The 17,226-nt window shown below is 47.2% G+C and overlaps 2 protein-coding genes across 3 annotated transcripts in view; one reads left to right on the forward strand and one right to left on the reverse strand.

Moving 5' to 3' along the window:
- Window positions 1–6,217, reverse strand: part of FAM83G (family with sequence similarity 83 member G) — a 42,049-nt gene extending 35,832 nt beyond the window's left edge. Inside the window, exons 1-2 of one of the 2 annotated variants that reach the window (XM_081889136.1) lie at window positions 6,130–6,217; window positions 4,783–6,003 (exon numbers count right to left, since the gene is read on the reverse strand). In XM_081889136.1, coding sequence (XP_081745262.1) covers window positions 4,783–5,265 — 483 coding nt within the window. In that variant the 5' untranslated portion in view covers window positions 5,266–6,003; window positions 6,130–6,217. Of the gene's footprint in view, window positions 1–4,782; window positions 6,067–6,129 lie in introns of those variants that run through there. The other variant, XM_081889137.1, reaches the window with a different exon arrangement.
- Window positions 1–17,226, forward strand: part of SLC5A10 (solute carrier family 5 member 10) — a 98,940-nt gene that overhangs the window by 68,439 nt on the left and 13,275 nt on the right. Inside the window, exons 10-11 of the mRNA XM_081889194.1 lie at window positions 8,830–8,937; window positions 12,825–12,975. Of these exons, the coding sequence (XP_081745320.1) occupies window positions 8,830–8,937; window positions 12,825–12,975 (259 nt within the window). The remainder of the gene's footprint in view (window positions 1–8,829; window positions 8,938–12,824; window positions 12,976–17,226) is intronic.

Here is a 17,226-nt window from a genome sequence, read left to right on the forward strand (position 1 = left end):
TGTTATGAATGTTGCAGAAGGGCAACAAGCGTCCTTCTGCGTGTCTGTTTTCGGCCAACAGGGAGACACAAAGCGAGTTGAAGCTGGGAGCTCATTGGACTTTCGGGAAGATACTAAATCCCCCCAAAACTATTCCCAGCTCCAGAACAAGTTGACCTAGGAGGAGTCAGATCCTCCTCTATTTTTCTTTTTTTGATCTCGTTAAAGAAATGTTTGGGCAGAGAGGCCTTAAGTACAACACGTCCTACATCAGAGCCACAATATCTTTCCTACCTGGTGACCATAAGAGTTATTTCACCCACTCTCATTGACGCCTGCTTTCTGGCATTTGCTTCCCAATGAATCCCTTCAGAAAGGCTTCCTGGAGCTTAAACCAGCCTCCCTAACCTGGTGCCCTCTGGATAGCTTGGACCACAACTCCCATCAGCCCCAGCTAGAACAGCCGAGGGTTGGGACTGATGGGAATTGGAGTTCAATGGTGTGTGTGTGTGTGTGTGTGTAAGAAAGCACTGATTTCTGCTCCAACCCAGGTTTGTCTCATGCAGCGCTGTTTCCCTTCTGCTGCAGTTTGGCTTCCGATCAAAACTGCGCTACTCATCTTGTGGCCTGCTGTGGTGGAATTTTACACAAGGAACTAAGTTATCATGACGTTACTGTGCAACATCCATTTCAATGCAAAGGAAACACCGCGCAAATAGGTGCTGAGGAAAGCCATCAATTGCATATTATTTGCGGGCTGAAAACCACATTGGCAGCTGCAAACGCCAAACGTATCTGCTGGGTTGGTTTCCATTCTGAGCACCAGCAACTTCCACTCGTATTTCAGCTGGAATTCTTCCAACCTTCCCAGGTCCAACAACATCTGGAGGGCACCAGGTTGAGGAGGGCTGGCTTGCAAGCAAAGCGGAATTGCTTCTGCACACTAGGTGAGAAGGTGGTGACCTAAGATAGGAGTGCAACCTTTGGGGGCCAGCTTGGTATTCTGCTAGCCCTGGTCTAGTTTGTCCAGCCAGCCCTTAGCGGAGTCAGCCTGGTCCTTTTCATGGAGCATCATTGGCTCTGACTCTCCCTTTTTTAACTGAGCAAATTATGGAGCCACCCATCCCTTTGATGGTGCAATCGAAGGAGGACTTCAAAGTGCCTTTCTGTGACCACAGATTTGATCATGGGTTGACTGTGCCTAACGCTCATTATCTTTCCTTATTATTTGATGCAGCATAGCTTTAATTCTTAGCACAAGCTCGCTAGGAACTCCTTGCTGGATGGGAGCAAGGACCCATCTCCTTCAGTTTCCAAAGCAAATGTAACTGAGAGTGTCAAATTGCAAGGGAGAGTCTTGCTAGCACCTTCAGGTAAAGGTAAAGGGACCCCTGACCAATAGGTCCAGTTGTGGCCGACTCTGGGGTTGTGGTGCTCATCTCGCTTTATTGGCCAAGGGAGCTGGTGTACAGCTTTCGGGTCATGCAGCCAGCATGACTAAGCCGCTTCCGGTGAACCAGAGCAGCGCATGGAAATGCCGTTTACCTTCCCACCAGAGCGGTACCTATTTATCTACTTGCACTTTGAGGTGCTTTCGAACTGCTAGGTTGTCAGAAGCTGGGACCGAGCAACGGGAGCTCATCCCATCGCGGGGATTCAAACCGCCAACCTTCTGATCGGCAAGCCCTAGGCTCTGTGGTTTAACCCACAGCGCCACCCGCGTGCCTTGCTAGCACCTTTAAAGACCAGTGAATTAATTGTGGAATATTCTTTCATGGGCCAGAGTCCCCTTGGTCAAAAGGTCATCACATGCTAGCTGTTTGCAGCATCTGGTGCTCTGAGTTATGCTGCCCCTGAATATGGAAATTCCATAGTGTGTAAGCATGGCAAATACTTACAGACCAAGCTGTCCCTTGTGGTTATATTCTATTAGGGTCTATATCAGGGATGGGGAACCTGTGGCCCTCTAGTTGCTGTGGGACTCCCAATTCCTATCGCCGCCAGTCAGAGTGTCTACTGCTCAGGCACCATAGGAGACAGTCAAGCTACATCTGGAGGGCCACATGACACCCGTCCCTTGGTATGTATTCTAACAAGCAAAGCACAGTAATAATATGTGTGATGTTTCTGCGGAAAATAAACCAGAGCTCTATAATTTAATTTCTCATCAGCACCAGATGACTGGCAGCTGAATGTGTGAAGTGACCGTTGTGCCAACGCAGAATGTGTGAGGTGACCCGGGATGCTTCATTTTCATGCGCAAGCAGCTCCTTGACGCTCCAGTCACCAAATGTGAGGAGTGTACATGTGAGAGAGCTTCTCCACCCTTACACTTTGCCCTGCTCTTCCCAAGCATAAGTCTGCCCTCGAAAGCTCTGTGTTCTGGGTGTTTTGTTTTATTTTTGCCCTGTGGAATCTCGTTCCTTAGTGCTCATTCAGAACAAACGTCAATTGGGGTTTCCCACAGATAGCCATTTGGTCCGATGGAGCTTTAAAGACCAGGTTTTCATGGGAGAAATCTCTGGAGTGCTCATACACGGAGCTTTGAAATGCAGATTATGCCTGGAATGAGCAGGTGAAATTTAAATGTGGCTAAGCCCTGAACCAGCCTTCTCTGCCATGAGCTAAGACACCCTTAACCACCCATCTTGGTTTTCTAACAGTTATCCTCGCTGCCCCAACCCTTTACAAAATGCCGCTGGAGTAGCAGCCAGTCGTGGTGCTCTCTAGAGGTTAGAATCGTAGAACTGTGGAGCTGGAAAAGGGACTCCTGAGGGTCATCTAGTCCAACCCTCTGCAATACACTCCAGACTCCCATTAGCCCTAGCCAGCCTGTCCAATGGGAAGGGAGGGTAAGAGGTGGAGGCCAACAATATCTGCCTCCATGGTTGGAGGCAGTAATGCTTCTGAATTGTGGTTGCTGGAAACCACGGGAGGGGAGAGTGATGCTTTTGCACCCGGGTCCCACTTGTGGGTTTCTCCACAGGCATCTGGTTGGCCACTGTGAGAACAGGATGCTGGACTAGACGGGCCACTGGCCGGATTTAGCAGGCTCCTCTTATGCTCTTAACCTATGGAAGGCACCAGGCTTATTACCCCTGTTGCAATGGAAATATAGTTTTATTCCAGCTAGATTTGGCTAGGTTACTGAGAGCCAGCCTTCCCTAAAGTTTGAAGATGGATTTCAGGCACTGAAGTTACTCCGCCCCCCCACTGTTACTATCCAAGCTGAAACTGATCAAGCGAAAACAGGAGGAGGACCGATCAGAGCTTTTGGAGTGTGATATCAATAAAGCTTAGGCACGAAGAGACTGTTTCTGTTTTCTGTGGGTTGCAGCGTGGATTGAAATTCTTTGCGGTTGATGTCGGATTTTACATGAGCAGCCGTTCATCTTGCCCGTGCTTGCAGCAGCCTGAGAAGTAGGTCATTGTTACTCCCATTTTACAGATGGGGAAACTGAGATGCAAGCTGCGCCAGGACACTGAGCCACACTGGCGCTCTTTGGCTGCACACTGATGCAGAAAAGGCCGGGGATGAAAGGCTGCCCTTCCTCCTCTTCCAGGCTTCACACGCCGGGTTTTCTAATTGCAACAAATTGGGCTGCTTCTGTTCTGTGTTCTAACCTTGTCCCGTGACCTTTCCGCAAGGAAGGAAGGAACCATCGTTTGAGCTTGGAACCGTGACTAGGGTTCTGGCTAGGACTGTGTGAAGATAGTACAGTGGTACCTCTGGTTAAGAACTTAATTCGTTCCGTAGGTCTGTTCTTAACCTGAAACTGTTCTTAACCTGAGGCACCACTTTAGCTAATGGGGCCTCCTGCTGCCGCCACGCTGCCAGAGCACGATTTCTGTTCTGTATTTCTGGGTTAGCAGAGTCTGTAACCTGAGGTACCACTGTGCTAGTGATGAAAAGAGTGCCACTGGGCACATACAGCAGGGGTGTCCTTTTTTCTTTTTTCAAAGAGGGACATGTGTGAGGGCTGACCAAAGTTGTTGACCTTTTCTTAGGATAGAAGTTAAGCTCCCCCCCCAATCTCCCCCCCAAAGGATTTTAGGATTAAACCAACTGGTGGGGGCCAAATTAGGCCCCCGGGCTGGACTTTGCATGTGCTTGACATACGGAGTGCCTTTCACCACCGAATCACCACGCGTATCTGCAGTTGGGGAGCCACGTTTACAGATCAGAAGCTGCCCCTTTCCTGATAGGTTTGTACCCCAGAGTGCTGAGCACTGAGCAGAATGCTAAAGGCTACATAAATGACTTTCTGGGGAGCTCATCAGATGGTCAAAGTACCAGAAGCACGACTGGGTCTTCTCTTTGCCATCCATTCCACCTCTCCACCCCATTTCATAGAATCATAAAACTGTACAGTTGGATGGGACCACAAGGGTGTAGGAATCTTTTGCCCAAAGCGGGATTCAAACCCACGGCCCTGAGATTAAGAGCCTACGGCTTTCAGTGGCCTCAGTGACCAACGTGTGTGTGGGGGGGGGGGGGAACCCGGCATAGTGAGCTCCTGACCAGCTTTGTCCCCATTTCCCCATCACTTTGAACCAGCAGCGACTGCCCAAACAGACTTGCTCCCCCCTCTCATTCCTCAGGGAGATTGGATCAGTGCCGCAGTGATAAGTACCAGTGATAAGTACAGACAGGCTGAGCTCATTCTGGAACAGACCAGACTTGCCTGTGCATCATCCTCTAGGCAAACCTCTGGAGGAGACAAAAGGGATGTTTCGGTTGGGCAAGAGGGGAGCTCTCTAACCACCCAGCCCCAAACGCAGCACCCAGAGGGCAACTCTCACCTTCTGAGCCTGGAAGATCATCTTGCGGACGACTTCCTTGATGTGAGGCTGGCAGTCAATAGGCGGCTGCATGTAGACAGTAGCTCTAGTCACCCCACGGTAAGCGATGGTCTCCGGCCACCCGAGGTCCAGCTGTGGAATGGACCGGTCGGACCTCTGCGGCCAGTATTCCAAAGAAGGCACTTGGTCCTGCTCGCCGTTCTGACTGCTGAGGTCAACCCCACCATCATCCCCTCGGGGGATGAACTCTGAGCCGGGGTCGTAGGTCTCCAGCGTATCCAAAATCTTCTTGAGCTCCAGCTCCGAAAGGAAGTCCCTGATGTTCTCCTTCTTGAGGACCTCGTAGAAGGCATCTGGGCCTTTCGACGCCAGCGCTTCCAGCGCCAGCCTCTGCTCTTCGCTGTAGAAGAACTCCGGCTTGGATTCGCTGGAGCGCCAGTTGACATGACTGTCATCGAGGCACTGGACCTGAGAGAAAGCCATGATCCCTGGTCCGAGGAGGAGGGGAAGGTCCGCCCAAAATAAATAAAAAAGGTGGATAATTTAATGAAATAATTTAGTGAGGTGTATCCCTGAGTTTAAGGAAAAACCAGCAGCAAATAAGGCCCCTCCCAGCTTCTCTATTCCTCGTGAACGGTTTCCCTTTGCGGCTTAAAGAAACAACAACCACAACCCAAGAGTCCTTTGGCCTTAACTGTCTTTAAACACTGGCATTCAGTTTCCCAGCTTACCCATCAGCTCATCTCAGTGGAGTTAAAAAATATATATTCCTGGATAGGATGAAGAAAGTTTGCTCAAGTTTCTTTCCTTCCCTGAACTTTCAGAAACAGGCGGGGAGCAGCGGACAGTGGCATTCAAGCAACCGGGAAATGCTTAAATATTCTGGCGGCTTTGAAATCCCGGCTTGGCTGATGCTTTCCCTCTAGTCTTTGGATAGCCGGCTTCCTTCACCTCTGCCCTTGACCTTCCAAATTTCCATAAGAAAATAAATGGGAGCAAGCAAGACTGCTCCCCAGAATCAAACAAACAGCAGGAGTTGGAACCAGGAATTTTTCCTTTTCGCCGGACAGGATTCAGAAGGGGTAGTTTTTCATTCTTTCCAGCTCGTGGATTACTCTCTCAGGTGGAAGGGGAGAGTAGGTTTCGTTCGAGGGTGAATTTATTTATTTTTTGCTGGTCGGCAGCCAGGCAGCTCAGCAGGTCTCAGCCAGAAATGGAAACCTGGAGAGTGTGAGCGGAGCAGAGGAGAGAGAAAAAGAGAGAAAAGCAACAGCTTGAGTAATTTGCTCCTCCCTGCGCCACCTGCCGTCACATGTCTCCCCGCCTTCGGAGAGTCCCTGTTCCTACCTGTCCATTAACTCCTTCGGCTGCATCGCAAATGCGTGCTGCTTCTGCCCGGATCCATTGCATGCGTGGAAGGCCGGAAATTGACTCACCCGGGAGAAGCCGGTGTCCCTAGATTTCCTTATCAGGCTGAGGGAGGGAAGGAGGGAGAGAGAGAGAGGGAAGTTCTGGCCTGGCTGAGCTTTAAGTTTGATGTTTTGTTTGCGGTGTGTCTTATTTTTCCTTCAAAAAAATGCCTCCAGCTCCTGTATTTGCCTTCCCAGCGGAGCAGAGCTGGTGGAGCTTGTTTGATTCTTTTTTTTTTTTAATAATATTTTATTAAGTTTTATGAATAACAACAAGCAGAAAAAAGAAAAAAACACATACACAAAAATATAGAGTTACAAAGTACAAAAAAATACAAACATTTAACTTATAAAAAACAAAAAAACAAAACACACTAAAAAACAAAAATCCCTCTTTTTAAATTCTCATCTTTGATTCACTTATTTTCCTGACTTCCTCACATCTCCCTTTTTTGTATCCCTTTTGAAAATTAATTCAGCAAATTCATATCCAATTAATTTATCTATTATCAATCCAATCTTATTTTTAACCTTGTTGCTAGAACCTCTTCAGTTCATTTCAATGTCATCAACATTCAAAAATTGTACAATGTTTCTGTAAATAAATTTTAAATTTCCTCCAATCTTCTTCCACCAACCCTTCTCCCTAGTCTTGGATTCTGCCAGTCATTTCCGCCATTTTCATGTAGCCCATTACTTGTAGAGCTTGTTTGATTCTCTCCCACTCGTATCTTGGAAGGAAGCCCTTCACTGTGTGCTTTAGGGCTTGGTCTCCTCGCGAGTAGGTTTCAGAGGGCAGCTTCTCGGCATCATCAGCTGGGAATCCAGGGCCTGGTTTCCTTCTTTCTCTTGCCGCAGTACCTTTTGTCTTCTGGCTCAGGTCAAAGGTCAGTGTTGGAAAGCACCTGTGGCCAGTCAGATGCTTAAGCAGGGCTGGAAGGCAACAGCAACTGGGACTCAGAGATACAATGCCTCTGAATATGGAGGTTTCACTTTGCGCACCTGTGTGCGAAACTTCCTTGGAGTTGGAAAAACCAAAGAAGCCCTCTGCTTGTGTGGGTACTTGTGAGCTTTCCAGAAGCTCTGGGTTGACATGAATGCCATTTATTTATATCACAGTCATTGTTAATATCATCACCATCAGTGGTGGCCGGTGCCCATTGGTGCTAGTAGGGCAGATCAGTAGGTGGCGCCAGAGTCAATAAGAGGCTTTAAACCTCTCTGCCCACCCAGCCCAGCTCGAAGGACAGCTGAATTTTTGGCTTCTCTCACGTTCCTCATTTTTATACGTAAATCTGGCACCGAGAGAACACAAAATGCATCACAAGCAAGCAAGCAAGTGCAGTGGCGTAGCGTGGGTTGTCAGCACCCGGGGCAAGGCAAGTAATTTGCGCCCCCTAACCCGTGGATTTGCGCCCCCTAACCCTAACCCCCAGATGTTGCGCCCGGTGTGGCCGGCCCCCCCTGCACCCCCCACGCTACGCCACTGAGCAAGTTTAATAAACTAAAATCTGCCCTTATTCCCTTATGGGGGACACAAGATCCCTTATAGAGTCCTGTGCAGGTTCTCCATCGGTCGGAGGAAATAACAGAGGCCAACCAGAGAATATTGAGAAGCAAAGCAGCTAGTAAGCCTGATCTTTATTGATCTGTTGCAACAGGGTGCTCCCCTCACACGCAGGAAAGGAGGAGGACCCAGAACAAAGGTGTGTCCGCCCTTATATAGACATTTTAAATTGCCTGCCCTGGAGTCCAAGAACACCTTCCAGATACACCATACCTACATCACAGAAGAGGCAGTCTACAACAGAAATCTGAGTGCCTTGTTTACCTCCTGTCTGGCCAGTTACCTGTTAATGGTTACTTGATTGGATACCCTGGGGAGCCTGGCCAGTCTTTTGTAATGACAAATACTTAGTTCCTGAGCCAGGTCACAGACTCACCCTATTCATACACAGACATACCCTTAAGACAGGATTTGTGAAGGAAAGGACAGTGAGGAGGCTTTTCCATTTCTTTCAAACTTGCAGAGAAAACATTTGGTCAGTTTGAGAGTCAAAATGGCTCCAGGACTGCTTTCCTGTTCTGCTTCAGACATGTGGTTTATATATTTATGTACGTGTTTGCCTGGTACAGTGGTGCCTCGCAAGACGAAAAGAATGCGTTCCGCGATTCTCTTCATCTAGCGGTTTTTTCGTCTTGCGAAGCAAGCCCATTGACAGCTTAGCGGATTAGCGCTACAGCGGTCTAGCGGCTTCTAGCGATCAGCTGTTAAGCGGCTTATCAGCGGATCAGCTGTTAAGCGGCTTAGCGGCTTAGGAAAAGGGGGGAAAAGCGAAAAAACCCTGCGGGGACTCGCAAGATTTTTTCGTCTTGCGAAGCAACCCCATAGGGAAATTCATTTTGCGAAGCGCCTCCAAAACGGAAAACCCTTTCGTCTAGCGGGTTTTCCGTCTTGCGAGGCGTTCGTCTTGCGGGGCACCACTGTACATTTATGAACATTTATTATATATATATAAGACTTTAATTTTTTTTATTTCACAAGCTAGCAAGCAAGCAAACAAACAAACAAACAAACACAGGCACCCAGAAAGTCAATGGTTGCTCCCCAACCACTCCCTCTTTGTGTCTGTTTCAGATGCTGTTGGCTGCGTCGACCCCGAAGAATGTTCTCGAGTGTGTGGGTCCGAGGTGGGCTGCTCCAACATCGCTTACCCCAAACTGGTGATTGAGCTCATGCCCAGTGGTAAGAGAAGCCGAGGCAGTGCTGCCTTCCTATTGGCCGGTTGGGTGTTGCTCTAGTCCCGCCTTACTCCCTAACAGGCAACCGCTTCCTCTTTCTGCTTACATTCATTTAGGGCAGCCTTCGGCAACCTGGTGCCCACGTGGCTGTTTCAGATAGCTGCTCCAGAAGGATACCATGGTTGATGGTATCGAAAGCCGCTGAGAGGTCGAGGAGAATTAACAGGGACATGTTTCCCTTGTCTGTCTCTCTCGACAGAGGTCATTGTACAGGGCAACCAAAGCGGTTTCTATGCCAAAACCAGGCTGAAACTCCAACGGAAATGGATTAAATCAATTTCTTCCAAAAGCGCCTAGATCTGATCTGCGACCACTCACTCCTCAGGAAAGGGAGATTAGCAACTAGTTTATCTAAGGCACCCATGTTGGCAAAGCCTGGTTTAGAGTGCCAGAAAGAAAACAAAAACAGCTTGGATTTAACTTGGCATTTCCCAAGAATTCCACCCTGCTATCTGAACGAGGAACCACAAACCATTACTAATGGGAGAATTAGCACAGGTGTCTCTTGGTACAAATGTGATTATGGGCGCTGCTGTGTTCTCTCTCCCCCCCCCCCCGGATGTTTGTTCTTAAAGGGGAATAGCTGTGCCTTTTGAGGCTTAGGTAAAGGTAAAGGGACCCCCGACCATTAGGTCCAGTCGTGGACGACTCTGGGGTTGCGGCGCTCATCTCGCTTTACTGGCCGAGTGAGCCGGCGTACAGCTTCTGGGTCATGTGGCCAGCACGACTCTGGCGAACCAGAGCAGCGCACAGAAAAACCGTTTACCTTCCTGCCAGAGCGGTACCTGTTTATCTACTCATACTGGCATGCTTTTGAACTGCTAGGTTGGCAGGAGCAAGGACCGAGCAACGGGAGCTCACCCCATCGCGGGGATTCGAACCACCGATCTTCTGATCGGCGAGTCCTAGGCTCTGTGGTTTAACCCACAGCGTCACCCATGTCTGCTGTGAAATCGAGGACATTCAGAACCCCGTGGGGGTGAGGCTGGGGGGGGGGGAGTAGCCAGGACTTCATATTATCCAGGACAGCAGCCCCTCAGCCCCGGCCATCAAGGGCAATGGTCAGCGATGGTGGGAGCTGACGTCCAGCAATACTGGAGGTCCACAGTTTCCCCACCGTACTTTTCTCCATTGCTGATAAAACCGCTAGCGCATTTGCAGAACTAAGCAGGGTCTGGTATGTTTTCTAATTGGATGGGGGACCGTGTGATGAGATTCTTGCATTGCAGGGGGTTGGTCTAGATTCCATCTCTACAATTCTATGGTTCTACAAAAGGTTCAGCTTCAGAGGCTGGGTCTTGCGTAAGGATTTTCAAATTTTCTGCCTTCCACATCTACTGGGATACCCCTGATTGGGGGACGATTCCGGGAGTTTCCGGAGGAATGCATGTGGGCCAGTCCTGTGGGGTCATATTGTTGCCCTGCATGAACTAAGAACGTGTTTTGAGATTGTACCAAACCGTCCCTCTTGCAGAAGGTGCGTTACAGGGGAAAGAGACATATTCTTTGGGTGGGGGGAGCTGCCTTTCAGAGACGTTTGTCTGCCCTTTGCTGAGGAATCCCTGATCACATTCAGATAAGCCTCAGGGTAAGCCCTAGAAAAGTGACCTCAGGAAGGAGGCAAGATGCTAAATCCTGCTCCTCAACTTGAAGACTCTTGTATAAGGAGAACTTATAAGGCAATAAACAACTACCGTATTTTTTGCTCTATAAGACTCACTTTTCCCCTCCTAAAAAGTAAGGGGAAATGTGTGTGCGTCTTATGGAGCAAATGCAGGCTGCGCAGCTATCCCAGAAGCCAGAACAGCAAGAGGGATTGCTGCTTTCGCTGCGCAGCGACCCCTCTTGCTGTTCTGGCTTCTGAGATTCAGAATTTTTTTTTTCTTGTTTTCCTCCTCCAAAAACTAGGTGCGTCTTGTGGTCTGGTGCGTCTTATAGAGCAAAAAATACGGTAATTTTACTTTTAAAAGACAACTTCCTTGTTTAGGGAAGTTTTTAATGTCTGATGCTACCCCGAGTGGCTGGGGAAACCCAGCCAGATGGGTGGGGTATAAATAATAATAATAATAATAATAATAATAATAATAATAATAATTATTATTATTATTATTATTATTATTATTATTATTATTATTATTATTATTATTATACTGGGTGAAGCCAGTGGCCCATCAAATCCAGACCTTGTTCTCAAAGCAGCCCACCAGATGCTGACGGGAAGCAGCAATGACGCTCTCCCCTTCTTGTTGTTTCCAGCAACCAGAATTCAGAAGCATCTTGCCTCTGACAGCGGAGGGTAGAAGGGTAGCGTCAGGAGCTGGAGTCAGGTATTGGTCAGCAATGAAACAATAAGGCACCAAATGTCAGTAAAGTTAACTCTTTATTCAAAGGGGGGGGGGAAAGCTCAGTCCGAGTGGTCACGGCCAATCTTTCCAGTGGGTCGTTTCCCAATGAAGCTGTTGTGAGGACTGAAGGTCCTTCCCACCACTCTCTAAGGTTCTCCCCTGGTTCCCTCCCCAGCAAGTTGAAGGATAGATGCTGGAGGGGACCGGCAGTTGTGGCAGGGACCTTCAGTCTCAGCAACTGCTTCACGGGGGCAGGACCTGCTAGAGATGAGTTGCTGCGCTCTTTTCTTTTTTCGGAATTTTTTTTTATTTTCAATGCAGAATCATAACAAAAATTACAAACATTGAATCCAAAATAATACTATACAGACAAAAATCCTGGGATCATATAGAGAAAAAAAACAGAAAAGGAAAAGGAAAAAAAAGCAAAGGAAACAAAACTAAACTAAACAAAAACAAAAAAACACACATCTACAGAACAAAACCATATCATTACGTACATAAACACAAATTGACTTCCTTCCTTTGTTCTAAGACCTAAAAAATTTACTCTTACTGTATTGTTGTGTCTAATTAGATTACTTCCATCTTTGTGCTTTTTTACACCATTTTTCTTATTCTTTAACCCTGTAAAGCATCATTCATTACATACCAATATACTAACTCCAGAACAATGTTTTTTCATATACTCTTTAGGACAACCCCATTCTTTTAATAATTTCTGGTCCGATTGTCCCCTTATGTAAGCTGTGAGTCTTGCCAGATTTATGTATTCACAAAATTTAATTTGCCAATCTTTCACTGATGGAATTTTTCTGCCTTTCCAGTTTTTAGCTATAAGCATCCTGGCAGCTGCCGAGTTGCTGCGCTCTTTAGGCCTGACACTCCTGCGCCAATCATATTTTTGCTAATAAAGAGTTAACTCCAATTTGTACGGTGTTACTCACTGCTGGGTGGAGGCAGGGCTGTTGATCCAATAGTCCAGCTCAGAGTACAATCCCAGGGAGGAGATGCCAGCTAGTTGGTTGTCAGAACTTACTACTATAAGCATGTGCTTTGTCAATAAAGAATTAAACTACTGGCTGGCTGTTTGTCCTCCTTGAACTAGGCGTGCTCAGGACACAGTTGGCACTGCTAGAGCGGCGACGGGGCGGGGGGGGAGCAGTCCAGACTCAGAGGCGGGAGGCCAGGAGACACAGATGAGGCTGGCTGCTGAAGAATCCAGGGGGTCTCCCCCTCCTGCTCCTCTCCCCACTGATTTCCCAGAACACACAGAGAAATGAAGAGGGAGGCGCAATGAGAGGCAAGATGAGGAAGCCTTGCTATATAACAACAACACCAACACCAACACCAACAACTTATTATTTATACCCCGCCCATCTGGCTGGGTTTCCCCAGCCACTCTGGGCGGCTTCCAACAAAATATTAAAATACAATAGTCTATTAAACATTAAAAGCCATTGGCTTTTCTGGTTCCTACCTCCAGGTCTGCGAGGGTTAATGATCGCTGTCATGATGGCTGCTCTGATGTCATCCCTGACCTCCATCTTCAACAGCAGCAGCACCCTCTTCACCATGGACATCTGGCAGAAGGTCCGGAAGGAGCCCAGCGAGAAAGAGCTGCTTCTGGTTGGAAGGTACCAGCATGGGGCAGGGCAGTATCCCTGGGGCCGGCTCTACCGTTAGACAATGCAAAGGCAGTTTTTGCGTGTCGTCGAAAGGGCAGTGTTGGCTGTTAGTTATTTGATTCATTATTTTAGGATCTATTACTTGGCCATCTTTAAAAGAACTTGTGGGATTTTCCTGGCTCAAGAACCTTTGTTGCCCCTGGATGCATGACTAGCGGGTGGGGGTGAACGGGAGAGAAATTCGGTTCAAGCTGAATTCGATCAAGGGACTCCCTATTTCACACTTTTCAAAATGATGTGCAAACTGCATGGATTAGAGTGGTCCAACCTCTCACACCAAGTGGGCTGCAAGAGTACCTTGACAGGGAACCTGTGGGCCACACGTCGAATTCAATTTCCGTGTCTTAAATTAAAGTGTTCGCAATCTATTTATCGTTATTTAATGCACACAAATTATATATTTGATTAAATATATATAATTAAATACACAGTTAATAGCTTTGATTGTTAAACGAATCTAATAGACAAACAGATGTATGTGCTTTCGTTAACAACACATGAACACACACAAAATAGGCTTACATTTTTTTTTTCTTGAAAGTTGCCAAGGGCTGCTAAAAAAGGGTTCAACCACCCTGGATTAGGTGAAAGCATCCATAAAAAATCCACAATTTGTTTTGCAAAGGACATGCAAAAAGGCATCATATTAAGAAGATTTGCTTGCAAAAATGAGACGTGAACACTAAAATGCTGACAATCTTTCAAAAGGCTTTTTAAAAAAATGCATTTTATAAACCCATAGTGCAGGTGCTGCTGGCTAGCCGTACGTTGCTGGACTACAACTCCCATGATCCTCAGCCAGTATGGCCAATGAGCAGGGATAAATGGGGGGTTGCAGTTCAGCCACATCTGGAGGGTCAAAGGCTCTCTGTGTGCTGTGTTTCTAAATAATAATAATAATAATAATAATAATAATAATAATAATGGACACCCTGTCGGATCTTTTCCTTGCACCAGCCAGGCACGGAAATTAACTTCCCCTGTTTATGCCTCCGTAGTCCTGCTTTCTGAATCATTTCCCGCCGTCACCAGCAACTCAGTTTATCTTCCTGCACAACAGACCTAATGATGCAGAAATCCTGATTGCAAGCGTCTCTAGATTTCAATTAATGAGCATGTTTGTGTAGCCAAGAGAGGACTGATGAGAGGCAACTTGAATTTCATATGGGTGATCCAGATCATTAATTAAGAAGAAGAAGAGGAGTTTGGATTTGATATCCCGCCTTTCACTCCCTTTAAAGAGTCTCAAAGCGGCTAACATTCTCCTTTCCCTTCCTCCCCCACAACAAACACTCTGTGAGGTGAGTGAGGCTGAGAGACTTCAAAGAAGTGTGACTGGCCCAAAGTCACCCAGCAGCTGCATGTGGAGGAGCGGGGAAGCGAACCCGGTTCCCCAGATTACGAGACTACCGCTCTTAACCACTACACCACACTGGCTCTTGAGTGAGCCAGTGATTAACCGAGTGATCCGCCAATTTATCGGGTTGCATTTCTGAACAGCCCAAGGAATGCCCTATAAAAGTTGCTGTGTATCCTGCTTGACCTTCAACACAGTCTCCCTTGTCCTCATGAAGTTCTGCTGTGCCTTTAACCGTGTTGCTAAAAGCTCTGCAGAATGACTTGCCCCTGCCCTCGCGAAAATGCTACATTCCTTGTGTTGCTCATAGTGGCAGCAGGTTGCCTGGAGGGAATTCCTCACTCACCCTGCCTTATTGACATATTTGGCCATGTGGGTCAGTGCGGCTGGTTCAAGGCATTTTGCTGCCCGAGGCAAAAGGCACGATCATCTTGCCCTGTTCCATATGCGTAAACTCAATTTGGGGGAAGTACTCTTTGCTGAAAGAACCCCAGTGAAGATTTAAAATCGCAAAACATGCAGCAGAGTTAAGCATGAAAATACATTCTGTAAAACCTAAAAAGGTGCCCTTTAAAGTGAGTTCTGAAATGTCCCCTTAAAATGTTTCTTTTCAAAGTTTCCCAATTCCCCTAGCATAGAAAAACACCACACATTTGGGGAGTTAAAATTGGTTTACTTACAAACTCTTCCAAGGTCAGATTCATGTGCTTCAGAAAGATGCACAGGCAGTAAAACTTGGCTTAGTTACGAAGTGGCAAAAGTTCCTAGATTATTGATATAGGGACTCAAGAGAGGCCCTTTACATGCCAGTCTTCTCAGGTAGACAAGGGGATAATATTAGACCTGATTACCTGTTTCCTCCCAAGGTAAGGGACATAAACATAGCTAAGTGTAGCAGGATAGCTTACTCCATGGTATTAACCCCTTTGTGCATTAATTAGACTTAAGCATGTTGGTTATATGAGGCTGGTTACCCTATAAATAAGGCAGGATCTGCTGAGTAATGGTGGAGATATAGAAGGGAAGGATAATTAAGTTTTAACCCCATCGCTCATTTTGAAGCCTAAACAATTGACCTTCCACTTCCTTTTTACTCTTTTATTCTTTATTGAATTTATGTACTGCCCTATACCTGGAGGTCTCAGGGCGGTTCACAGAACAAAATCAAAATATTGTTTCCTCACACTAGATGTGCCAGTGATCAACATTCGTATACTGGTCCTTCTCCCTCCCAGCAACATTGAGAATGTTCATTAAGTCAACTTTCCTTTGCCGGTCCTTGCCTCTCCCGTGACAATTAAGAATGTGCGGATTTTGTGATGTCACAGCAGCTCAACCAATGTAAGAGACTGGAGGCAGCTAATGGCAGACAGGGCTTTTTCTTCTTCTTTCCTGATAATATACACATATGTAAAGGTAAAGGACCCCTGATCGTTAAGTCCAGTTGCGAACGACTCTGGGGTTGAGATGCTCATCTCGCTTTACTGTCCGAGGGAGTTGGCGTTTGTCCACAGAAAGTTTTTCCGGGTCATGTGGCCACATGACTAAGCCGTTTCTGGCGAAACCAGAGCAGCACATGGAAACACTGTTTACCTTCCCGCCGGAGCGGTACCTATTTATCTACTTGCACATTGAGGTGCTTTCGAAGTGCTAGGTTGGCAGGAGCTGGCACTGAGCAACGGGAGCTCATCCCGTCGCGGGGATTTGAACCGCCGACCTTCCGATCGGCAAGCCCAAGCGCCTCAGAGGTTTAGACCATAGTGCCACCCGCATCCCCCATGCACATATTTACCCACAGCTAAATCTGGAATGCAGCCTCTTGCTGCTAATTTATGTGACGTGTCTGGTCGCTGCGTTCGATTGTGCAATTTCAATTGCCATAGAGTAGCAATTTGGGGACACTCCCCTGATGATTCCAGCCAGTCAGCCTTAGATGGCATTTGGCAAGGCGGGACACGCCTTGACTTAATTGTTTTCCTCCTTTTGTCTCTTTGGGCTTAATCGATTTGCTTCGATGTGTGAACACGGAATGAGAGAGAGCAAGAGGGAGAGGTAACCTGACAAATGAGCTGCAACAAAGCAATTAAAAACAACAACAATGAGGGAGCTTGCAGGAATGAGCCCTCCCAAATTCTAACCTAATTCTTCAGCGATTTCGCAATGCTTCATTTGTCAGTAATAAATCCAGCTACTAGGCCGGTGATTTCTTTTAAGCAGCAAATCATCAGCTTCCCAGGCCCCTTTGGCTCCATATGTGGAAAGCAGGTATACCACTTTAAACAGTCATGGCCTGCCCCAAAGAATCCTGGGAGCTGTAGTTTGTTAAGAGTACCGTGAGTCATTGGGAGACTCCCCCATTCCCCTCACAGAGCTTCATTTCCCAGAGTTCCCCTAGGAAGAGGGATTGATTGTTAAACCACTCTGGGAATCCTACCAATTCTCAGCACCCTTAACAAACTACATCTCCCAGGATTCTTTGGGGGAAGCCATGGCAATTTAAACTGGTACGGCGCTGCTTTAAATGTATAGGGCAGATGGGCCCCCAGATAACTAAATGCCGTGGTTCTGATATGCCGCTGCTTCTCTGCTTAAAGGGGATCTTCAGAAATGTCGATGGTTAACTGGAGAGAGGAGTCACTTCTGTGTCCCTGACTTTGATTCATGGGGACATAATGATGCTGTCTTATCTCACTTTACCCATTTGGGAAAGAGGGTGGCTCCTCTTTGGGGTGGGACTGTGTGGCGACTTTATCAGGACGCTGAGATCTCTCAGCGAAAACAAAGCCATTCATTATTACTGGATGTCGGCGTGTTTGTTCACTGAAAATACTTCTGCAAACGAC

Source organism: Podarcis melisellensis (genome assembly GCF_964234715.1).
Source record: "Podarcis melisellensis genome assembly, chromosome: 14".
In the NCBI taxonomy this organism is placed as follows: Eukaryota; Metazoa; Chordata; class Lepidosauria; order Squamata; family Lacertidae; genus Podarcis; species Podarcis melisellensis.